Source organism: Heptranchias perlo, chromosome 9, assembly GCF_035084215.1.
Source record: "Heptranchias perlo isolate sHepPer1 chromosome 9, sHepPer1.hap1, whole genome shotgun sequence".
Classification (NCBI taxonomy): Eukaryota; Metazoa; Chordata; class Chondrichthyes; order Hexanchiformes; family Hexanchidae; genus Heptranchias; species Heptranchias perlo.
In genome coordinates, this window is record NC_090333.1 from 32,128,721 (window position 1) to 32,154,459 (window position 25,739).

A 25,739-nucleotide genomic window follows, 5' to 3' on the forward strand; every position below is an offset into this window, starting at 1 on the left:
AGTTCAATTGAAACAGCAGAAAAACCTTCCTGTTTCCATGGCAACAGCACAACAAATACGGGCCTCTGAGAAACAAGTATCTGGGGTAATATTTTCATTCAGCAAATTAGTGTAAGAATAGATTTTAGTGCATAGAATGCTGTAAGTGACACAAGGATGCTAGACATTCAAATTAAATTACAAGTTACATTTTGTATATCAGCTACTCTGTTTTTATGGTTGCTATTTTGTTCGGGAAAAAAAGCAGAAATTGTTTCCCTATATTCAGAAGACATGAAAACTTGTTTCAAAGTGTGATTTATACACATTTTACATATCAATACAAATATATTTTGATATATCTGTAATGTGTTAAAAATCTTACATCTGAATGCACTTCCTGTCTTTAAAGCAGGGAAGTAATAATAGGAACTGGCTGACAATGGAAGAAGTGGTGTGGACAGTGCCCGACAGCACAAAGTGCCCCTGGGTGGGTTGGGATGGGGTGGGGGGAGAGGAGGCTGACAGATGGAAATGTGTTTCTGGAGGAGGTTGGTATCTGATGGCTTGAAGAGGGCCAAGGGAAGGTCTGGTCCCATTCTTCTGGGCCCTACTTCTTCACAAGGCTACAAAACGCTGCTTCCCCCCCCCGCAATCCCCCCTCCCCTCCGCCCCCCCCCCATACTACCAGACTCTGGCCCCATTAGTACTCCCCACAGCTGGCTGTATCTGCAGCTCAAAAGAATCCTACTCAAGCTCAGTCTATTTCCTGTTCATAGACATGGCCCCCCAGCTGAGTGTGCTTCCACATCACAAACCCACTGCCCGCTCTCAGAGCCAGGAGTGCAGGCCAAGGCAAAACCATTTTTTAGGGATTTTTTGGGGGATATAGAAGCAGCAGTCAAGTTTGGATGATTGCAGTTCATATTCCTTTCAAGTCATCAGTTGTGTGGGCAATAGAGGAGGATTACAGGAGATTTTAACAGTTGATTTGTGTGACCAGTAGACTGGAGGCAAAATAAAACAGTGGCGAGAACTGAACGTCTTGCACCACAGAGCTGCCACTGTTAGGAGGCCTGCACCATGACAGGCAACTGTTGACGTTGGAATTTTTCTCTATAAATGTTTACATACCATTTAACATTGTAAATGTTGACAATATTGTGATACTTAGAAATCATGCTAACAATAAATAATGTTTATGAACAGGAATTGCGTACACTTGGCAAGATTTTAATAACAGATACAGATGTTTATAGATTGGGGATATCCTGTGGCTTCGCTCACAAAAGCTGTCATTTTGCAAGGCCCTACTACAGGTGCAGATTGTTAAATCCTCTTAGTAATGAATGGTCTACTTCACCGTAAAAATTCAGTGCGGGGAGCCATACCTCCTCCATCATCACCTGAAACTCTGCCGCATCATCAAAGGGACCCATGTTGCCCCCATGTTTCTGTTGTGCCATTGTGAACGAGAAGTCCACATTTCTGCAGCAACACAACTTCCTTTTTTAGGAAGAGCTGCAGCCTTAACAGCTGCTGCCTCACTAGATTTTGTGTTCCCTTGCATGTGTGCTAAAGGCCAAGCTCTTTGGCCAAACCTTTCCTGTGGTAGTAGCCTATTCAAATTATGGGGAGAGACTCCCATCAGAGTTTGGCATGACCTTCCCTTGTGTTACTGGCGTAAGTGAGCTTGTGCCATGTGTTAGCACACCCCCATTTTTCCCTGACTCACAAAATCAGGGCTGATAAGTTGGATGATTATTTTTATAAAGACAGGAGTGTTATACATTTAATGCAGAATATGTTTTCTGGTAAGATGGAGGAGTGCAGCTTTAAGGCTGTATAGTCTAATTGTTAAACAAACAGAGTCTCAGGTCACTGAGAGTTTAATTGTTTTGTCAGAGAACTTTGCACATTGGAATTTGCCTGTGAGATTTAGGCTCCACCTCAGAAGCACACAACATTTTAACAATGTTTTGAAAAATGTACTGATAGATATTGTATGATTATAGATATGTAAAGGGTAGAAAGTCCACTGGCACCGTTGCACCACCAGAAATACCGTAGGGCAGAACTTCCGGCATGACCCTGTGCCAGATAAGAGCGAGCGCTTGTGCCAATACCAGCAGAAGAGAGCTGCTCAACCGGTAGAGCAGTTGCAATCTCTGAATGGCAGGCTAGGATAGCTACAGATAGATAGGCCAAAAACTAGGTGGATCTGTAAAAGTATTTGATAGGCCCAGAATCAAATGGCAATTGATTGCTTTTCGATTCCTGCTTGATGGGGCTCATGTGTGGCCCAGAAATGCATCTACTCCTGCTTTCTGCAGATGTAGGTACTACTTATGGCCTTATGCTGATGTACCTAGCAGGATTTCTGGGGAATCCTGGGAATGCCATCAAACTGAAGTTGGGCTTGCAGTGGGTAGGAGGAAGAGGCATACCCCAACCCATCCGTTGGAATTTACTATTGCTGTCCTGAAGGAAAAGAAACAAAGCGGAGACACCTTTTGCTCCAACTTCTGGTTGCCCCGCTGTCCTTATGTCAGAGAAGGAGCAACATTTCTGGGCTATTGTAAATATAAAGCTAAAAGTACCTAATTTATTCCATTTGTGAAAAAGTTGTTTGTGAGGTCTTTCTAATAAATGGAATAGTTCCCAAATGGTTTACTCTATTTTTCCACTGATGTTTGTTCTTCTTGTGCTGCTAGTGGAGTGCAATATTTCCCAATGACGTAACAACACAACACCAATCCCTTGTTTTCATTAAGAGAATGATGGCTGTGGGAGTATCATGCATTACATATCTGCGTGGGATATTTCCGGAAGATGCCTATAGAACACGATACTTGGAAGGTAAACACATCACTAGTTTAACATAAAGTTGAGTTATCCCTGAGAAGATACACCAGAACAATGATGTGGTTGTACAGACAATGGTTTTATTTGCCCCAAATAACAAAACTTAAACATATAATATAATCTGTGGTGATTTGAGAAACATAGAGCAAAAGTAGAAATGTTCCAAATTTGATTTGGAAGGTTAGCTTGTCAAATAAAAGTAAATTGGAAGCTCTCTACAGTTACTTGCTGCTGGGCTAGAGATTTTTTACCCAGCCAAGTTATACAGTACTGTAAAATAATTTTATTCAACAGATCTTGTTTATACAAGTGGTTTTTGCTTAATGGGTTACGTTTCCATAGAGTTGCCAATGGATATTTTTCAAACCATTGGATCAGGATCAATTTAAATTACTGTTTAAATTATTCAGTTGACATGTGTCAACATGCCCCTGTCACACCACTGAACTGGCCTTAATCAAAGTAACAAATGACATTCTCTATGACAATGGTGCACATTTCTTCCTCGTCCTCCTCGACCTCTCTGCAGTTTCACCCTCGACCTTTCACACAGTTGGCCACACCATCCTCCGGTGGATGAGAGTCAAATTTGGTGGTGGGTCAGACCATGGAAATAGTCCCCAGCAAGGTAAGTAGGGATGGGGGGTTGGCGGGGACGGTTGCCAAGTCCACGATCGGTAGGAGGAAGACTCCCATCCTCTGTGCCCTGTAAACTTCAACTCATCTAAAATTCTGCTGTACAAATTTAAAATTCTCATCCTTGTGTGGAAATCCCTTCATGGCCTTGGCTCTCCATATTTTATTCCAGCCCTACAACCCCTCCCAGACCTCTTTGTTCCTCTGACTCAGGCTTATTGTGCATCTGTCCCCCCTTCACCCCATCGTTGATGGCTGTGCTTTTGGCTGCCTAGGCCCTATGTTCTGGAATTCCCTCCTAAAACCCTTCCGCTTCTCCACTGCCCTCTTCTCCTTTAAGACCCTCCTTAAAACCCAGCTCTTTTACCGAGCTTTTGGTCATCCATCCTAATAATTCCTTCCTGGAGCGTCGTTGAGATGCAGGCAGCACGTAACATTGGTGCTACCTGATGATTTACCTGTTTGCTGCAAGCAGCCAGGCCTAGCTGCACTGTTGAGTGGCTGCTTACCAGCAGAGGGCCCTGTTATCGCGAGCAGCTAGTACCACTTAAAGGCAGCCTGCACCTCTTATTTGCAAAATATAAGATACGGGTCCGCACGGCGTCTGAATGGCAATCAGACATCTCACACGTAAAACACAGATGCAGGTCCCGTCCCTATGTTTATAAACTGTTGAGCTATTTTAACCATGATGTGGAGATGCCGGTGATGGACTGGGGTTGACAAATCTAAGGAATCTTACAACACCAGGTTATAGTCCAACTGTTTTATTTGAAAATCTCAAGCTTTCAGTGAGTGTCCTGATGAAGGAGAAAGCCTCCGAAAGCTTGTGATTTTCAAATAAAACAGTTGGACTATAACCTGGTGTTGTAAGATTCCTTACATTTGAGCTATTTTAAAACATTAAATAAAGGTTGTGTGCTACTAAGTACCACATCCTCCAATCTGCACGCCAGACCTCACCAATCTGCCGATCTGAGTTTGTACCAGGCCTGCAAGACTGTGTGCACCAAGATTCTCTGATGATGCAGTAGAGGTCTTGATGCAAGAGGTGGACAGAAGGAGGGGCATCCTTTTTTCGCAGTGGGGGCAAGAGGCCCTCCAGACATATGTTCCTGAGGCAGTAGGGGATGCAGTCAATGCCAGGCACATAGCACCACAAACATGGATGCAGTGCAGGAAGAAGTTCAATGCTTTGACACGAGTGGTCAAGGTGAGCGAGGTCAACTGTCAAATGGCATCTCCTACCAACTGCACCACTAGCCGCATCCACTGCTCCACGCACTACACCCCCATCACCCACCTACCAATAAACTCTTCCAATCAAATGTTTCTGCTCACCCTCACACATTACCACTGTTGCAAGCCACACACCCACAGTCACAGGTCACACACATTGGCAGCTATTCAACCATGACAGCCACATCACCCAAACATCTTGCAGGACACTCACCGATATATGTCCCGCTTTCTTGCAGGAGAAGGTGGCGCATAACAGGAGGCAGCATGCGGCAGTGGCTCCATTGAACATGAACCCGCTGTCCTCTCTCAGGATGACAGCATTCCTGTCCCGCCCCTGCCACTCCACCAGTGTCCTTGCTGTTGCCTGTCAGCTAGCCAGCCCACTCCCCATGGAGTGTTGAAACTTTATTATAGGAAGATAGGATCAGGAGTAGCCCATTTAGCCCCTCAAGCCTGTTCCACCAGTCAGTGAGATTATGGCTGATCTGTGACCTAACTCCATATACCCGCCTTAGCCACATATCCCTTAATACCTTTGGTTAACAAAAATCTATCCGTCTCAGCTTTAAAATTAACAATTGAGCTAGCATCAACTGCTATTTGCGGAAGAGCGTTCCAAACTTGTACCACCCTTTGCGTGTAGAATTGTTTCCTAACTTCACTCCTGCAGGCCCTGGCTCTAATCTTTAGACTATGTCCCCTAGTCTTAGTATTCAAGTATAGGAGACCTCCAAAAACAAGTACAAATGCATCAGCAGCCAGAAGCAATAATCCAGCAACTAACCTGTAACTTCTGCATGATCCCTTTAAATAGCGCTGATGGGGGTGCGGGGTGGGGGGGTCCTCCATGCTGTTTAAGACCTGTTCAGCTGTGCGAGGTTAAAACAGTGCGTTGGCTGGAGCATGGAGTTTCAAAATCGCATCTGTCCCTTTAAATCAGCGTTGCACACTGATCTACTGCATATTCTCCCTACTTTACGTGGTGCCGGCATTCATTATCTGCACGTGTGCGAACACCTTTACCAAGATGGCATCCGGCGCACATCACGCTAGAAGTGTGCGCGCACATTCCAGACGCCATTTTGGGTCCTTTGGTGTCTGCATAGCGCCTACACAACGGGCACTACGCGGCCCAATTTAGAGCCCCTGGAATCATAGAATAATGCAGCATAGAAGAAGGCCATTCGGTCTGAAAGAGCTACCAATTGCTCCCACTCCCCTGCTTTATCCCCCACAGCCTTACAAGTTTTTTCTTTCAAGTATGTAATTCATTATATTTTGATATATTCTATATTTCAGATAATATACCACAAGCACCTTCTGGAATTTTTAAAATGGTAAACTTTGATAAATGTAACTTCTTCATTTTTCAGGCATGTGTGTAAAAATTCTGCGTGAAGACAGTCGATTTCCTGGAGCATCTAAAGTAGTAAAATGGTAAGTACACCGTATCTTACTTGCAGATAACGTAACGATAAAACACATTATTAAATGATCTTTTAAAAATGATCTTTCTTTGTTTCAATCATTTGTTTAGTATTGTAGAAAGTGTTAAATTTGTGAGACATTGTAATTCTGTGAAATAAATGTATTGGATCTCGATGATGCTTTGTGCAGAATTTATTGAAAGATCCAGGAGGTAAACTTTTAATATGTGAAATGTTGATCTGAAATATTCAAATTTTACTTAAAATCCTCATTTTTATTGCTGAATACAGTTATTTAAATGTTCTTTCTTTCCAGGATGATGGGATGCTTCGATGCTTTGGAGAAAAGATATGTAAGTCCATTTTGTGTCAAATACAAAATTATCTTTCAATATTTCATTTTGTAAATTTGGAACTTGTGTGTTCCAGTTATTTTAAGTGCTCAAAATCTTTTGCTATTTTATTTTTGAAGGGTGTCAGTAACACAAATGTAAAGTTAGATTTTATGTCTATTTCATTTCAGATCATAAAGCTTAATTTTAATGTCTCAAATTTACATGCACAGTAATTACATAATCCTTAGATCGTTTATAAGCAAAACAGCTCAAGCTTTTCTGTGTTTCTCTTTTTTTTAATTGATAGCTGCGAACAATTGTTCTGGGAGTAAGTACATTTCAAAAATTTATGCTATCACTATTAGACTTAAGATTTTGAAACTAGCAATTCATTCAGATTTCCGAGACCAGTATTCTGGAGTCCATTCAATGAGACAAAATGGATGAAAGTTGATACAGTAATAACATTACACTCATGAAACTATTAATAAAAGCATTTCTTAAATAAGGACGAAAATGGAAAAAAAAGAAAAGGTTGGAAATGCACAAACTTTACAGGTTTGTCAGCAACTGTAAAGAGAAAAGATGGTTTAAAGTTTTGTGTGTAGTCTGTTTAAAATATTAATAGATCTTTTGGATGAGATGTTAACCTGAGGTCCCATCTGCCCTCTTAGGTGGACATAAAAGATCCCATGGCATTATTCAAAAAAGAGCAGAGGAGTTCTCTTAATATCCTGGCCGACACTTATCCCTGAACCAACACCATCAATAGCAGATTATATAGTCATTTATCTTATTGTTGTTTGTGAGACCCCTTGCTCTGCACACATTGGCTGCCGTGTTTGCCTACAAAATAACAGTGACTGCACTTTAAAGAAGTAATTCATTGGCTGTAAAGTACTTTGGGAGGTCCTGATGTTGTGAAAGACACAGATGCTGACGAACCGAATGCTTATTTCCAGAATTTTCTGTTTTATTTGTAAATAGTGTATGATACACTGCGGTGTTTAATTTAAAGGAAAAGAAGTGCTAGCAACACTTAGTGGGACGTTCAGTACTGCACCAATGTCCACTTTTATTGTGTCAACAAGTTGTTCAGTTTCTAAATTAATCATGACAGTGGGGGAGTTGTCCATATTAGACTTATTATCCAGGCTCACCCATGAAGAATGGTCACTTGGGCAAGGGACAGGAAGGTTACCAGTGCCAGTCAAACTGCACCCCAGCATGAGTTGACATGTTCAGGAGAGAGAAGAAAATTAGAAAATGAAGGACGATTCCATGACAGTTCAAGTCATACATGGGCCAGAGGGAGGAAAAGGCTTGATTATTGAATGGAAATTGGTCATTCGTCATTCGTCATTGATTATTTTATATTCTTGACATGTAGATATTCTATACATATATTTATCTCGTAGCTGTAGTGATTATTTAAATGTTTAACTTTTTAAAGGAGAACATGATCTCTGTACAGTACATATTTTGTAAATTTGAATATCTAGGTTCATAGAGATCCCGAGGATCCAAATGTAAGTATTTATACTTCTTGAAATTTTTTATAATACAATTTAAAATTTTGTCTATGGATAGAAATTAAAGATAACTGTAACTAGACTTAATCCCATGTCTACCTACAGAGCATAATTGAGTCTTACCAGTTTAAATTCAAGTACACTGCAGATGGACCAAAGCTGGATATTTTAAGGTAATTAGCTGGACTCTCCCACCAGAGGAAATAGTTTAACTCTAGCTACCCTATCATATCCTTTTAATCAACTTAAACACCTTAATTAGATCACTCCTTAATCTTCTATAAGGGAATGCAACTTGTCCTCATAATTTTAGCCCCGGTATCATTCTGATAAATCTGCGCTGCACCCTTTCCAAGGTCAATATATCCTTCCTGAGATGCTGTGCCCAGAACTGAACACAGTACATAAGAACATAAGAAATAGGAGCAGGAGTAGGCCAATCGGCCCCTCGAGCCTGCTCCGCCATTCAATAAGATCATGGCTGATCTGATCCTAACCTCAATTCTAAATTCATATCCAATTTCCTGCCCGCTCCCCGTAACCCCTAATTCCCTTTACTTCTAGGAAACTGTCTATTTCTGTTTTAAATTTATTTAATGATGTAGCTTCCACAGCTTCCTGGGGCAGCAAATTCCACAGACAATTCAGATGCTGTCTAACCAGAGTTTATGCAACTATAGCACCCCTTTGTATTCCAGCCCCTTTGAGATAGGGGCTAACATTCCATTAGCCTTTCAAATTATTTTTTTTACCTGTCCACTAGCTTTTAGTGATTTCTGCACATGGACCCCTAAATCCCTCTCCTCCTTCACAGTTCCTAGCTTCTCACCATTTAGAAAATACTCTGATCGATCTTTTAGATTCAAAGTGGATGACTGCACACTTCCCCACACTGAATTCCATCTGCCACGGTTTTGCCCACTCACTTAATCCCTTTGCAGCATGACCCAGCTGTAGCAGCATTGGAGGACTCCCTGGCTGGTCAGGATGTGAGTTCATTGAGTCTTAAAATTTAAGTTTCAACTCATTTAACCACCATTCACATCAAGCACACCATGTTTAAGAACAATCAGGGAAGCTTTTCAGTTTTTAATATGATTTATACTGATGCCATAAAAATGCATTAACAACAACTTGCATTCATATAGCGCCTTTAACATAGTAAAACGTCCCAAGGTGCTTCACAGGATCTGTTATCAAACAAAATTTGACACCCAGCCACATAGAGATATTAGGACAGGTGAACAAAAGCTTGGCCAAAGAGATAGGTTTTAAGGAGCGTCTTAAAGGAGAAGAGAGAGGTGGAGAGGTTTATGGAGGGAATTCAGGACCTAGGCAGCTGAAGGCACGGCTGCCAATTGTGGAGTGATTAAAATTGGGGATGCGCAAGAGGCCAGAATTGGAGGAGCGCAGAGATCTTGGAGGGTTGTAGGGCTGGAGGAGCTTAAAGAAATAGGGAGGGGCAAGGCCATTGAGTGATTTGAAAACAAGGATGAGAATTTTAAAACTGAAGCGTTGCCCAACGGGAGCCAATGTAGATCAGCGAGCACAGGGGTGATGGGTGAATGGGACTTGATGTTAGTTAGGATATGGGCAGCAGAGTTTTGGATGAGCTCAAGTTTATGGAGGGTGGAAGATGGGAGGCTAACCAGGAGAGCATTGGAATAGTCAAGTCTAGAGGTAACAAGGCATGGATGAGGAGTTCAGCAGCAGATGAGCTGAGGCAGGGGCGGAGACAGGCGATATCACAGAGGTGGAAGTAGGCGGTCTTGGTGATGGAGCAGATTTGTGGACTGAAGCTCATCTCAGGATCAAATAGGATGCCAAGGTTGCGAACAGTCTGGTTCAGCCAGGGAGAAGGATGTTGTCGGTGGTTAGGGAACGGAGTTTGTGGCGGGGACCAAAGTCAATGGCTTCGGTCTTCCTAATATTTAGTTGGAGGAAATTTCTGCTCATCCAGTACTGGATGTTTGACAAGCAGTGTGGCAAATCAGAGCCAGTGGATGGATCGAAAGAGGTGGTGGTGAGGTAGAGCCAGTTGTCGTCAGAATACATGTGTAACCTGACGTTGTGTTTTTGGATGATGCCGCTGAGGAGCAGCATGTATATGAGAAATAGGGGGTTAATGATAGAATTTTGGGGGACTCCAGAGGTAATGGTGCGGGAGCTGGAAGAGAAGCCATTGCAGGTGATTCTCTGGCTATGACTGGATAGATAAGAATGGAACCAAGTGAGGGCAGTCCCACCCAGCTGGACGATGAAGGAGAGGCATTGGAGGAGGATGGTGTGGTCATCTGTGTCAAAGGCTGCAGACAGATCGAGAAGGATGAGGAGGGATAGTTTGCCACAGTCACATAGGATGTCATTTGTGACTTTTTCAGTACTGTGAAAGGGGCGGAAACCTGATTGGAGGGAGTCAAACACAGAGTTGCGGGAAAGATGGGCACAGATTTTGGAGGCAATAACACGTTCAAGGATTTTGGAGAGGAAAGGGAGGTTGCAGGTGGGGCGGTAGTTTACAAGGATAGAGGGGTCAACGGTGGATTTTTGAGGAGGGTGATAACGGCGGATTTGAAGGGGAGGGGAACAGTACCTGAGAAGAGGGCAGTGTTAGCAATATCAGCTAACACGGGGGCCAGGAAGGGAAGTTGGGTGGTCAGCAGTTTAGTGGGAATAGGATCAAGGGAGCAGGAGGTGGGTCTCATGGACAAAATGAGCTCAGAGAGGGCATGAGGGGAACTAGGAAAGAAACTAGAGAAAGATGCGCGTTCAGGGCTATGGCAAACAGAAAATACAGAGCAAGGGGTAAATTTTTAACACCACGGATCGGTGGGTTGGGAGCGGATGGTAAGCTAAAAATTGTAAAAAAAAAAGTAGAACCCACTTCCAACCTGCCCACTTCTGGTTTTAACGGAGGCAGGACGAGGGGCAGGCGACCAATCAGCTCTAAGGAGATGGATTGGTCAGTAAAATCTCTTAAGGAGGCAGCGGGCCTCCATTTGAATAGGTTTTTTATTTTTAACTCTTATGGGACCAGATTCCCGGGCCTTCTGATTGACCCCGTAAGAAGAAGCGAGATGGCCCGGATCAACAGGTAAGTACCTTTATTGCACTGCTTGTGGACCAGGAGGAGCACAAGTGTTTCGTCTAGGCCCAACAAACTTACCTGCTGCGATCCCACACACGTGAACGGTCATCGACCACCCCCCCCCCACAAACCGATCATTGCCCCTCCCCGCGATCGCCTCCCTCCCGATCGTAATGTTAAGAGAACCCCCGAACAAGCGCAATTAGCAGATACTGACATTTTTGGATTGGAGGTGCAGCCAGTTTTGTGGGCGTGGATTTGTTCAGACAGAGGGTTTGATGGACAGACGTAAATGATTGAGGAGATTTGGGCGTATTGTAGTTACGAGTACTTACATCACCTACATCCAAAATTCCGCAAGCTTTTAAGCTTCATAATTGGTTTGGGCCCGGGTTATGGGTGTATTTGGGTGCATATACGCCAGATCCATATATTTAAATGAAGGGACACAAGGCGCAGCAGGAGATTCGCGGGAAAGGCCGAAAGTGCAATGGAACTCGGGGTTTGGAGGTGGGATGGAGGGCGGGTGGTGTGATGGGGGGATGGGGTTGGGGTTGGGGTGGGTGGCAGGGGGGGTGCAATTTAATGGCAGAAAATCAGCAGAAATGGCTTCTGTCCGATTTTTCTGCCACAATAAATTAGTTACCCTGATAATGCTCCAGAAAGATGCAAAAAATAGCAAGGGCATTCATCCCCATGTATTTAAATTTGTACAGCAAAAACAAGCATATTGGAACAGAAGTAAGCCTTCAAGATACGAAGAAAGCCTCCATCCTGCTCATCCGTAAGCTGTTTGTCTTGATGCAGAGCCTTGAAATTCTTCCTAATGATGTGTCTCTGACAATGAAACTCTTCTATTATGATGAAGGTAAATTTGGTTTATTATTTCAGGAATTGTCTGTCTACTCAGCATGACACCAACTCCTGTGATATTTGTCTGGACTTTTCAGCCTGTACCAGGTGAGATATCATCCTAGAGAAAATGAAAAGGATGTTTCATCCAGTACAGAGAGCCCCATTCATTAGGGGTCCTGTTCATTGCTCAGTCAGTGCTCATTGAATCCACAGCACCCATTTATAGTGCTCTGCTTAACTGCAGTCAAGCAATGGCACCCTTTCATATTGCACGGGTCGCATTGGACTGCCACCAAGGTCATTTATTATTTGGTTTAAAGGGAGGCCACCCCTTATGTGATTGCTTTCCTTAGGTCATAGCCTGGTGCCGGTCCATTTGGTACGTGGGGGTTGTTCATTCGAATGATGAAAAAGACTCTACGAGTTAGGTAATTTGTCTTTGTACCATCTATACTGTTTCTCGATGTGGGAGTTGTCCCCACAATGGTTCTCGCTTAAGATGTGTTTTTCCTTTATTGTCTTACTGCTGTTCCACATTCTTTCTTTGAATATCATTCTTGTGCAGGGGCCATGCTAATTTTATGTACATCATTCCAGCTTTAACATATACTAGTGGATTTCCAAAGCAGTTCCTCACATTAAATTGGATGACACACTGGGGTAATTTTTTGTCTTCACGGCCCGGACCGTAATCTTGTGGAGCAGATCGCCCGTTCTTTATTGAACCCGCCCGATTTTTATTCATCTGCTCCACCAGTTTACAGCCAAGGCAGTGAAGAAAAAAATCTATCCTACTGTTTTATAAGGATGGGAATGATATACCATGCAACACACAGTATATTATTTATTCAGTTACAATGAAGCTGTGTCCCCCTGAGGCTGCAAACTCTAATTGTTGTTAAGTAAACAGTCAATCAGAATTTAATGGTTATTTGGTTATGGAATGTTACAAAAGCCCCGCAGCGTTGAGGTTGGTTTCCTGTAAGAAAGCCATACCCACCTGCTCTCCTCTGTGAATAAATCAAATCTTGCAAAACTTACGAGGAGTTGGGTGGACCAAACCATTGCCGTCTCATACTCATGAAAGAACAAATTCTAATTAACAAGCACATAATCTTCACACCAGAGACCAGCAATCCACGAAAGGATGACAATCTATATGATCACTGGTCCCAATGAGGTCTTGAGAGCCCTATGAAAGTATTCTGTTTAAAGTATCTATTGAAGTATTGGTAGTGTATCTGTCTTGGCTCAGTGATATTACTCTCGTCTGAGTCAGAGGTCATGGGTGCAAGCCCCACTCCAGAGACTTGAGCATGTAATCTAGTCTGACACTTCAACGGCGCATTGTGGGAATGCTGCACTTTTAAAGGTGCTGTCTTTCAGATGCGATGTTAAACCAAGGTCCTGTCTGCCCTCTCGGATGGATGTAACTGAAGGTGGTGTCCCTCAACCAACATCATCAAAACAGATTACCTAGTTATTTATCTAATTGCTATTTGTGTGACCTTGCAATGCACAAAAAGACTGCTGTGTTTCCCTAGATGACAACAGTGACTACAATTCAAAAGTACTTCATTGGCTGTAAAGCACTTTGAGATGTCCTGAGGTCGTGAAAGGCACTAGATGGCACTCTAGAGGCCACCAATATGCTTAGAAGTTCATCCTAGCATCTTGATGCTGCAGCAATTTCTCCAAGGTGTTCTGTGGGTCATGAGAAACTTTTTGCAATGTGTTACAGATGTAGGTAGTGCACTCCGCCCACTTATTCATCTCAACCATATACATGGAAACTCTCCTGCATGTGAGATTGATGCTCAGTGTTCTTTTGAGCCATGGGCAGTCGTTTTTTCTCCCTCAGTAGGGGAATGGCCCTCTCCCTCTCTTGCACTCTCAGGTCCTCATTATCATTGGTTCTCGGTAAACTGACCTGATGATTATCTATCTAATTACGTACAAGTGGTTGTCTCTATGTTGGTGCTTGTACAGATAAGATGCCAGGGTGGAGCTGAAGAGAACATGACAGCAGCTGTGGATCTGGAAGTACCTAGGAAATGAAAGCCAAAAGAGCTAATTTGCTGTGCCCACAGTGGCATTTGCCCTTGAAGAAATAGGATGAGTGTATGGGCATTGCAATACTTTCAGGAAAGCACAAGAAGCTAATATTACATATGATGTGTCTTGTCCAACCTTTACCAACTTTCTCTTGCCAACTCACCTCCAACCTCAGTCTCTCCTACAGGCTCTCCAGTTTATCTTCTTCCTGCAGACTCAGGATTTTCAGTGATGGTGGTCCTCCCCTAGATGTCCTTCTATGGCGCAGGCCATATGCCATCTTTTCCTTTGGAAGGGGAGAAGACAATGTTACAGGCCTGTGAGTATCAGGAAGACCTCTATAATATGAGGTCATGCATGCCATGATGATGAGAAATGAAGTTGCATTTTCACTTTAAAAGAAGTGTCCTTGAACACTAGCAGACTTGCAGGAAAAGTGAGTGGCTTTGAGTAAAGAAGGTGTCCGAGTGCTTTCAAAAGTTGCCTTTAGCGGAAGTGAGTTTCCTTAACACCCAGGTGCTGAGAGAGAAAGAATCTGAAAGGTAAGGAGGTGTATGAGCGATAGCGGATGTAGAATGATAACTTATCTTGGCCCCTTTTTGTGAGGTCATTTAACCTCTTTCTGCATTGTGTGGCAGTTCTTGGGGTGGAGGTTACATTGACTGCCTCTGACGCTTCCTCAAGACAGCCTGCACCACTCTCATATGAGGCCTCCTGTTTTCAGTGCCTATTAGATGGTCCTTCCTGATCCCCACTTCTGCCTGCAATACTTCCACAAAAGGAGCTCGATCAGCTGCCAACACCCCAAAGGCTGATGTTCCTTCTGTCATCTTGCTGAAAAGTGATGTTGCTCTTTAATTAGTTGCATCCTTTTAAAGACTGCGCCAGAACTGTATTTCCCTCTCTTCCAGTAGCGGTTAGCCAATGAAGGATGGTTTTCTGGCCTCCAAATTGTTCTGTAAGGCAAATGAGAGTTCTGGGAGGAAATTGCGGCGAGTTGGCAGCAGTTTCACATTGGCAGATTTTAGAACTGCCCCACCACAAACATGGAAGGAAGGTCCAGGCCCAAGAGTCCCCATCCCATTTTCACACACCCCTGAGATCCTTTGCACTTTGACACTGACACTGCCCACTCAGTGCTCCTAGGATGCTTCTCTCCTGTGCTGCAGAACTTGAGGCTTTCTACACACCTTCATTGGGGCCAGACCCCCAGATCCCTGCTCCACACTGCTACCAGAACTCAGAAACCCTCCCCCAGCGCTACCAGACTCTGGGATGCCCCCTTTCTTACCTGATCTCAAGACCTCCCTCAAAGCTCCAAATATCATCTCCCCTTTCCCCCAGTCCTACCACATCTCAAGACTCTGTACCCCGATAGTGAGAGAAACCCTGGCACTACCCCTACCCCAGGAGTCCTCCACTGCGGCCAAGCCCAGGATTCCTTCGATGCTACTAAAGTCCAATGCCCAGCCCACTGCTTCTAAACCCCATGATCTCCCTCCTCATGACTGCTAATCCTCCAAATACTAGGCAACATGGAGGCAATCAGCTGTTTGTACTGCTGTAGGAAAGAGTGAGCATAGGCATGATGGAACGAAAAGCCCTGTTCGATGCTATAAACCTCCATGGTTCCATCTTCCTGTATATTTCTGTCCTTAAAAGAAGGTAAGAGACAAAAATTAAAAGCAAAGCTAAAGGAACAATGATCAAGGCAATTCTTTTACATTTTTCATGGAAAAAGACTTCAATCTCCCCCAAAATCCCAGAACACCATGGACTAAAGATTCTGTTTAACTTATTCAGTCACCATAAATCAGTGGCTCAATTCTGATCAAGGGTACATACTTAAAACATCATAACCTGTGATTTCTCTTAACAGACCTACTATGTATTTCCAGCATTTTCTATGTTTATTTCAGATTTCCAACATTTACAGTTTTTCCTTTTTTCCCCCTAATTTCCAGCCTGTTTCCCAACAATTAACAGAAACAGGCTTTAGCCCTTACACTATTTTTGCTGTCAGCAAATACAGTACGAGCACTTTATAGAACTTGGTGTCAATTCAAATGGCATGAAGAGCATTTGCATTGTGTGAAAAACAGGAACAAGAGTAGGCCATTCAGCCCCTTCAGCCTGTTCTGCAATACAATTAGATAATGGCTGATCAGTTATGTAGGCAAACATTAGAATTTATGAAGTACTCCCTGCATATATGCATATTTTAATCTTTAATATTATTAAATAAATATTTGTAAATAAAAATAATTTTGCTATATTTTTCTACTTGACAGTGACACCACCTGAATACCAGCCCCCAGGGTTTAAAGAAGGCGAGTGTGATGCTGTGTGGTTCGAGGGAACCCCAGTCCATTTTAAAGTCGGTGACGTGCCAACTCCATTCCATATGATGAAAGTGCGAGTCACCACAGAGAAAGATACAATGGAACAGCTGGAGAAAGAGAACATTCTAAATGAGGAAATTGAAACTTCACAGCAGGGAATGGAGGAAGTCAAATCCATCCTAAATGTGAGTGCCTATGCTAACTAACTGCTTATCGTTTATTTTGGAATGTTAGTTATTTGTACAACAATGTGGTTCTGCTAGAAACATATAACAAGGACAGATGTCTCAAGATTGATCTTGTTGCTTGCCTAGAGCAGAAAAGATTTGTAATGTTTGTGGTGGGACACCAAGGGCAACACCAAACTTTCTAGTGGCCTGCAAGGGATAGTGTTCGAGGTCGCACAAACATGCTATCATGTTTTGACATGTTACAATCAGTGTCTTAACTGTGTTTTGTTTCATTTGGTGCAGGACAGAAATACTGTAAAGGAAGATACTCCATTCTACCAAAATATTACAGGTATGATTATTTCTAGCATGTTGAATGAATGTTCTAGCAGTGGCTGGAATATCCAACTTCCTGAGCTACAGAAAATTTCAGGAAGGTTATTGCTTAGAGCAAACAATTTTTTTTAAAAGAAGCATTTTCCAATTTGGGTTAAAGTGATAACTAATGAAATATGAGTGCTAGCGGGAATTAAAGAGGATGACCTAGAAATTTGATTGCATGGCGCATGTTTTTCAGACACAAAACAGGGACCTAAGCATCCAGTGTCGGGCGTGGCATGCACGCTCAGTACCAGTTGGAAGTGCGGCACCACCATATTGGTTGGGGCTGCTCCGTAGGCATCCAGGGTGCATGCCAGAACTATTAAAATACCAAATTGAAATATTTAAATGTGCTTGTGAGGGTCAGATTGAGTGACAGTGCATCATCAAGAAGGCTGGGTTCTCTTTCTTCAAGTGATAGAGATACCACCACATTTTCTCTCGAGAGTGACAATGGCTAACTTTTAGTTTGAAAGGAGAGCAAGGAGAGATGAGTGGCTGGTGAAAACATCTTCAGTTTGTCATGCAGAGTGTAGGATAAGATAGAACTAAGAAGGGAAAAGGATGTGGAGATGCCGGTGATGGACTGGGGTTGACAATTGTAAACAATTTTACAACACCAAGTTATAGTCCAGCAATTTTATTTTAAATTTACAAGCTTTCGGAGGCTACCTCCTTCGTCAGGTGAACGATGTGAAAATGAAATCTCGAGGATTTCATTTTCACATCGTTCACCTGACGAAGGAGGTAGCCTCTGAAAGCTTGTGAATTTAAAATAAAATTGCTGGACTATAACTTGGTGTTGTAAAATTGTTTACAAAAGGGAAAAGGAGTATAAGGTGTGACGAAACCTTGCGCGATGTCTCCTCCAGCATTGTCAGTCGTCACAGCCATGATTCTGCCCCTACCCATAATGGTCAGCACGTTTTCTTCGACAGTGGAGAGAGTGTGCAGGCAGGCTCAGCCTCCTCTGCTGTCAGCCTCCAGTCTGGAGTTGTGCGTTACCTTCTCCTTCAAGAAAGAAGGGAGTGTGTTAGTGACCGTCTTGTGAAGTATTTAGAGAATATACCTGTCTTGGTAGAATAGTTGGTATGCAGTGTGTCATATGTAAGATGCGGGGAAGTGAGATTTGAAATAGTGGTGAGTGTGTGAGTATAAGGAGAATGAGGCATAGTGAAGAGTGGTAAAGTGATTGGAGGAGAGCAAAGGGAAACGGAGGAGGGGAGTATTGTGAGTAGTGAGACTGGAGGTAATGGAGATGTGAGCAGAAAGTAAGAGAGCAGTATTTTTACCTTGATAAATCTGATGGTCATTGAACTTTTTGCAGCATTGTAATCACATCCTTGGAGCTAAGCTCCTGCCATTGATCTCCTCTGAGATTTGTTCCCACTGGCTGTGCAAATGTTGCTTGGAGGGATTTCTTCCTCCGGGGGGAACAGGATCTCCCTCCTCCTGTCCACTGCCTGGACCAGGGTGTCAAAAGCAGTATCTGAGAATCTGAGGGCACGATTTGCAGATCTAGCAGCCATTTCGGTGTTCAGAAGTATTTCCCTGGTGCCTGCAGCCAGAGTGCACCTTCCCTTAAGAGGTGCTTGTTGCCTTTGTGGCATTAGAGATGGCGAATTTCCACCCGCACCCAAACAGGAGTTCAGCCAATGACTAGCACTGGCTGAACACCTGACTCATTATAATGAGGTCCCAGCATAAATTTAACGTGCTGCCTGGGACCAGGTGAACAGGCGGGTGCAGTGCGCATCCCACCCCTTGCGTGCCTGTTTTTGGATGTGATCAAATTTCTAGGTCCAAGGCTTCAGTTTTGCTGATGTTGAACGGGAGGAAATCTTGGACCTTCCAAAACTTGATGTTGGACGGGCAGTCAGATAGAACAACAGTCAGCATCAAGAACATAAGAAGATGGAATGGGTAAAGGCCATTCAGCTTAACTGACTCATTTAGTTATTCATGCCCAAGTGCAGAATAATTGTCATCTCTCTCCTTTGGCACGAAGTCTGCATATTCCTGTACTGTTAGCAACTATCCTTTCCCAAAGCCTGAAGCAGATGCTGTCCTGGAAGCGTGCTGTTTAAGTAATGACTTTAATTTCATAAACTGCAGCAAATTTTTATGTTTATTTTTGTTTTGTATATATTGGAATATTGCATATCTGACCCCTTCAGAACCAAAATATGGATGGATATGGCACGGTCAAATAAGTGAACGTATGTAATTTTCAGTCGGAAAAGGAAAAGGACTGTATGAAATTTTGATTCACAAGAGCATCAAGCCAAGCTAACTTCTGTGAGTAAAACAGTGGACAACACGACTGTGGTTGTGAATTATGATATAGATTTAAAAAGTTATATTTTGAGATAGGTGAATAGTCACAATCATTGAAGGGTGAATATGCAACATTCTACTACATCACTATATACATTCATATTAATTTTTAGGGATAGTATCTCATCTATACACTAATTAGTTGGAAAATATGTAACCTTCTGGTGTTTTTCATATTTTAACAGCTCAATCTGAACTTCAGAAATGTGTGACTAAAGAGCAATCATTCAGTGCGTCAGAGAAAGAGGTATTTTTATTTTTGGTGCTACTTCAAACAGTGCAATTACATCTATTGTATATCAGCATATTGCAATATCATGACATTTTTAGTTACATCTCACTTGATCCTTCAATTGTTAAATCTTTATCGATCATTGTGTACTGTAATATCAACTTTTCATTTGTCTTATACTTTTTTTCTTTTAGATAAAGCAGTTAGTAGCAAAGGCAGCAGAGCTGGATGTATCAGGCAAGAGGTCAAAACTTACAAAAGTGCTGGTCAGTAGTCTACGTGCCTTTGTTGCAATATTTCATTTGAAATATTTTCTCCTCTTCCATCCCTAGCACTCATTACTTCCAGGCAATGTGCTCCAGTCTGAAGAGCAGAGAGGATAGCATCACCAATTAATCTATAAGTACCTTTCCTGAAGCTGCTCTTGGTTCAACCAACAGGAGGTCTTTTTGTTATGCAGAGTTTAATGTTTTTTTTCCCCCCCAAGATGGGATGATTTATTTCTGGAAGGCATCTCTCCCATCTACCTTGACAGAAGATGAGCAAACATATTAGCTATGTAATTGGCAGACTAGAACTTTAGCTAGCAATGGTGCTCACCGCATACTGTCTTAAAGGTGTGAAATGAGTATCTTAACTTCTAGGTTTTACAGCAGTTTTTGATGTAACAGTTACACCAGTTAATATTATTTAGGAGTGATGCTACAGAAGTTAAACAAATTTAGGGAAGTAGATATGTGATTTCAACCCTACCCAGAGACAGAGGCCCCGATTTTAACCGTCACCACCTGGCGGAAACCAGGCCGGGGTGGGGGTGGTGGAGGGTGCAGTTAAAGTAACAGATGTCAGTTACCCCCACCGATCCCGCTTCCTTCCTGGTGTCCCCCATATTAACCTGCTCGTTAGAGCAGGCAAGCAGAACACACTCAGAAAGGAAGCGGGGTCCTGTTGTAAATATGCAGATCGGGTCCGATGAGGTCATCAGGACCCGATCTTCAATTTCAAGTCGAGGCCTGAGCGACAGGGCAGTGTCGGCTCCCCTGTCAGGCAAAACCGGAAGAGGCCCAGCAGGTAAGTTTGAAATTTATTTTTCAAGTTTTCATGTGGGGTAGGACTACTCCTCTGGGCCTCTCAAGGAAGCCTTGGGCCTCCTTTTGAACTGGGCTATCCCCCTCATTCCTGGCCCCGATCGGTGACAGACCCTCCCCCTCGCTCCTAGCCCCGATGACTGCTCCGAACTTTCCTTCCACTAACTGCTGGGGACCGTCCCTACAGCCTCCTACCGCTTGTTTGTGCTCCCGCCCACCAGCCAGGCTATCGATCTGGCCAGCTGTTGGAAGGGAAACTGCGGCATTTTATTTAACTGAGGCCCAGCCGCTGAGATCGGCAAGGCCTTGCCGGGTTCTTCAGCCAAATATGGCCTGCCCCGCACCCTCCCCAGCTCCCCGTTAATATTGGGACCAGACTGTCTAAGCACTTGGACAAGTATCAGCTGATCAAAGGGAGTCAGCATGGATTTGTGAAGGGTAGGTCATGTATAATTAATGTAGTTGAACTTTTTGAGGCGGTCACCAACATGGTGGCAGCCTTCGGTGAATGTTGTGTCCACTCTTGAAGGAATTGGGAACGAACATAGAAGAAAATGATAAGGAAGCTGCCAACATAAGGCTATCCATCAATACCATATACCAGTTAGATAGCCCAAGTATACATGCATGCCACTAAGTGTTGCCTATTAACTTGTTACAGGACTTGGAACCTGCCATCCAGATGACCATGTGAATGCCATCAATAACTGTTTGTAGTTTGGGAAATGCAGTATTGCGGTGAAATTGGGTAGCAGTGCCATGCTTCTGTTACTATTCAGTATGAAAGGAGTTGCAAATGCTAGCCTGCTCAAAGATGTATTAGTCACTTGTTTGATACACCTGTGGGTATCAAATTAGCTGATATTGCAGATGATGGTTATGCTACCCTGGAAGGAGGTAGATACATAACAGCTGATGGAGAAGGTGACTTTGCCACTAGTAGTCCCATCCCTATGGCAAAGGTTGACTGTAGATCACCTTTTGCTACTCAAATTGTCAAATGGCGAAGGATGATGAAAGCAGTCGCAAGTGACTTCACAATGATAGTGTGTAGAAAATGGTGCTATGATGTGAGAGAAACACAGGTTTACACTTGTGGTCTCCCACTCAGCACCTCCGCTGTTTAAGCAGCAGTAAAGGCCAGTTACTTTCCAACAAGGAGGTAAATTAAAGGCCGGTGAACCAATGTATTGACATGTACTCTTAATGGTCAAGAAAATTTCACAAATGAGATTGGTAGAAAGATAGAAGCAGGTCATGTTCTCATTCTCTTTACCAGGCACCAGCGTTTGATCTGTGACAATCTAAAAGAGTGAAAAAATATTTTTAATAGAGACAAATACAGAAGATGAATTTGGTTGCAAAATATTAATCTGGTTATGATTTCTGGATTAAGGATTAAAATTTTACATTGCATTATGTGACAATGCTTAATAACCATAGTTTGCTTCCTCTTAAATAATAATAATTGTGTGAGTAACAGAAAATTATTCAAGTGCAAAACTATTGCACTTGAAAGAAGAGTTTCCCCACAAAATTTAACTGCAATAGTTTGATGCCTATGTGTGTGTTGTATTTTTTCAAAATGATTTTTACTATATTGTCCAAAACCTTGGTATATGTGTAGTTAAATTACAGGGCTTTCACTGTTAGGTACAAAGGAATGACTCCCAGGAAAACGGCAAAGTACATGAGGAACCTCAAAAGTTGAGCACCACGCAGGTCATAAAATCTGTACGAGTCAAAAAAATGATCTCTGAACTTGATCATGTGAGTGAAGAATCTTTATCAATTATTCTGTTTGTTCCATTTAGTTTAAGAGGTTAAATTTGAACACATACATACATAAACATATAAACACTTATGGGGTGAACTTCCTCGCCATTTCCAGGCACATATCTTGCAGAAATGGCATAGGGTGGAAGCCTTTAAATGGCTTCTACCTGAGTTTCCTCGCACTAATGCAATTCTTACGTATCCACCTGTCAAGTCGTTACTAACCTGATTTGAATATGTCAAAGTCAGAGCCAGTGCAAACTATTGCAGTTAAATTATTCCTGCACTCGGGATAAGTTACACTGAGTTCCATGAGGTGCAGCAGCTGTCAGGATCAGCTGTACAAAGCGGAGGTGAAGCGTTCCTGACACAAGGGTCTGGAGATCTTTTAATACAGATTTCTGCAGGTAGGAAATTATTTTAAAGCTTTATTTTTTGCCGTTCTACCTATAGACACCTGCAATTCTTTCTCACAGGGTCAGACCACTGGCAGATTTTATTACACCCCCCACTCTACCCACAGTCAGGGCTTCTCAAGAGCAGGTATGCCATTCTCAATGGGAATACTCATCATGGAGAGCAGCACTACAAGATTGAGCAAAGGAGACTCAGGCAGCTTTTACTGCAAGAGGCATCACAGCACATGTCATCACTGAAGTTTTCTCTTCTGTGGAACAAAGTCTATCTTTGACACCAAATCCGTACCTTCTATGTGCTACCTGAGGGCCGGGATCACAGGATCGTTGGTTTCTCATGCTCTGCAGAAGGCTCATGGGACTGAGGTGGTCCTCATCTTGTATCAGCTTGCTCCTTGACAGCTTGGTGTTGCCTCCCACGTTCCACTGTGGGATGGCTAGAGGCCTGGTATGTGCTGCTGTCCTGACAGATGGCAGTATCATGCAGCTGTGACTCCAGGATGTTTTGGTCGTCTTCACCACCATCATCATCATCTTTCTTCTGTGCTGCCCATTGCTGTTGTGGATCTGCAGGAAAGAAAAATAGAAGCTATGAATGAAATGAGTATTACCCCCTTGGGATTAAGGAGACAGAGAAGGGGGTGGAAGGTTGTGGATGTGTGGTGCTTCACAGGGATGCCAGGGCGGCGGTATAAGTGCTCAGTCAGTAACCTGCCGTCGGCAAGATGCTGCCAACCTCACCATCTCTCACACCAACACGCTGAGTGCCTCCCCATGAGCTCCATATCCTTCTCCTCAAAGTGGATGAGGTATTTAAGGTTGGCAACCCTTGCCTCCAGAGCCCTCCCTGTGGCGGGAATTGTGTGCCAATTTGTCCTGCAAGAAGATAGTGATGAGCATAAGGCCAGCAGTTGAGTGTGTGCCATGTGGCATGGGAGAGGTGAAGTAAAAAATGTGGGGGTATGAGGCTGTTAAAGTGGAGGAAGGAGTTTTAGGATTGTGCATGTATGTAATTGCAGCGAAGGGAGCTGGATGGTTATAGTGTAAAATGCCAAGTTCAAGCCCTCCTTAACCAGAATGCAGTGTGATGAGTTAAGCAAGTGTTGCTTTAAGAGGGTGAAGAGTGTGCTAGTGTCCAAGGTGGGCAAGGAAGGAAAAGGAGAGGTGTGCAGTGTGTTACCTTTCTGCCCTGCTGTGGATGTAGAACTTTTGGCAACACTGTTTTGCAGTCCTGGGGATGAAACGAGTGATAATTCGGGGTGACTTGGTGACACCCATGCTTGGGTCTGTTCGTCCTGTCTTCAATGCCCTCCATGAAAATTTGGAAGTCTGAATGAGTGAAGTTGTGCATTCTTCATCTCTGGCTTGGAGCCAAGCCGTGCTTCCCTCTGGGTGCAGATGGTGCTTGAGTATATAAGTGAAATTAAAATATTGCTAAGACATGCAATTAGATTATTAGAGAGTGAAATGAAAGAGTGCAGCATCCAATTTTCCTCGCTTAAAAAACTTCCCACACCATTCCTGCACAGTAATTACACCGGAAATAGCGAGGAAATTTACATAACGAGAGGCGTGCGCAGATTCAAGATTTTTCATGTATGACCGATATAGATAGATGTATATGTATTGATTTAAAGAGCAACACAATTCTCCACACACACATTTTAGCTCTGTTAAGCATGCATCAGATTATATTAGAATGATGATAGGACAATATTTTTTTTAATTTACATATATACTACACTCCCAACCATTGCTTATTGTTGCATTGCTTATTTAAACACAGTTTAGTTGTTGCTTCCTCAGAATTCTCCCAGTGCACTTTCAGTAAGAAAATTCCAAATTTCCGTTCTTACTACTCCACCGCCGTTAAGTATGACATAGTGGAGCTTCTACCCTCCCACTAATTGTACCCCTAACCCCGTTTCTAGTTCCCTGGGTTCCCAACATTTAAATATTTCTGCCAGCATCCGTGCCATTTATGGCGCAACTGAGGCACCCGGCTCAGGTTGGGTTTAGAAACACACCCATGATCACCTGAGGATCTTCAAACATTTTTTAAAAGTGTCCCAGTTCTTTACTCGGCCTGTTTCAGTACTGCCCTGTGATAGACTGCAGTAGGGAAAGCAGCGTTTTAAATTATAAATCCCCCCAATGCCCTTAACAACACTAAGCCAGGGGTGCATAGGCCTCCTTTGCATACAGCATTGCTAGGGTGCAAATAGACGAAAATATGTGATGTGACATAATTCCCTCATTTGCATGGCATTGTAATACACCCAGTCCTAAATCCACAGGAAATTTTGACATGGAAAAGGGGACAGGGTCCCAGTGTAACTGGGTCCTGCCTCAATTTCTGCCCCGCCCACCCAGATTACACTTTTTATGCCTAAAAAGAAATTCGGGATCCATATCTTTTGCCACAACCACTATTTAGGTCACCAAACTTTTATTAATGGTCCATGAGAGGAAAAGTGTGAATTTTACTGATATTTGACAGGAAGAAAGGGTTTTACTGAAAAAAAAATACACCTTTCCACTAAATATTGTGATGTTACAAAAAAAAGCTTAGGCATAGTTCTCATGTTTTCTCTCTATATTTCTTATTACAGGTGGCAGGTGACTCTGCACTGCTTCAAGAGAAGATTACAAAGAGAAGGAGAAAAAATTGAAGTGTTCTGATAATATTGAGCACATTAATATATTGAATTCCTTGCCCACTCAATACATTGTTACCCATAACTTCAAATAACATTCATCATTGTTGTTACTACCTTGGTTAGAAAATGTATGAAACATATTTGGGGGAAATCTATGGTGAAATAAAATATTGTGGTCACATGAGCTTTGTCACGTGTGTCTCAAGCTTTTTAAAGGGTATTTTCCTGTGATAAACACTTTGAGTAAGAATTTATCCAACATTAATATTTGGGAATTAGAATAGCCTTTATGAAAATAAATAGGAGTCAAGTTAGGTTGGAAG

The 25,739-nt window shown here is 42.9% G+C and overlaps 1 protein-coding gene and 1 non-coding gene across 2 annotated transcripts; one reads left to right on the plus strand and one right to left on the minus strand.

The window, feature by feature from the left end:
* zte38 (zebrafish testis-expressed 38) lies at positions 1–25,600 on the plus strand. The gene is made up of 14 exons (XM_067990125.1): positions 1–85; positions 2,694–2,838; positions 6,096–6,159; positions 6,466–6,502; positions 6,792–6,812; positions 7,987–8,013; positions 8,122–8,189; positions 11,821–11,972; positions 16,306–16,541; positions 16,830–16,878; positions 19,430–19,491; positions 19,671–19,742; positions 22,218–22,334; positions 25,369–25,600. Exons 1-14 carry the CDS (start codon positions 38–40, stop codon positions 25,426–25,428), a joined length of 1,158 nt encoding a protein of 385 aa, XP_067846226.1. The 5' UTR covers positions 1–37; the 3' UTR covers positions 25,429–25,600.
* Positions 12,480–12,584, minus strand: LOC137326054 (U6 spliceosomal RNA). Its single transcript, XR_010964072.1, has one exon. It is a non-coding gene; the product is annotated as a U6 spliceosomal RNA (small nuclear RNA).
* Positions 25,601–25,739: the final 139 nt, after the last annotated feature.

Bases quoted from the DNA above. Each gene is read 5' to 3' on its own strand.
- zte38 (XM_067990125.1), top strand. From the start codon at position 38: ATGGCAACAGCACAACAAATACGGGCCTCTGAGAAACAAGTATCTGGG. The intron at 6,160-6,465 runs GTAAGTACACCG...CTTTCTTTCCAG, and splicing joins GCATCTAAAGTAGTAAAATG to GATGATGGGATGCTTCGATG. The intron at 16,879-19,429 runs GTATGATTATTT...ATATTTTAACAG, and splicing joins ATTCTACCAAAATATTACAG to CTCAATCTGAACTTCAGAAA.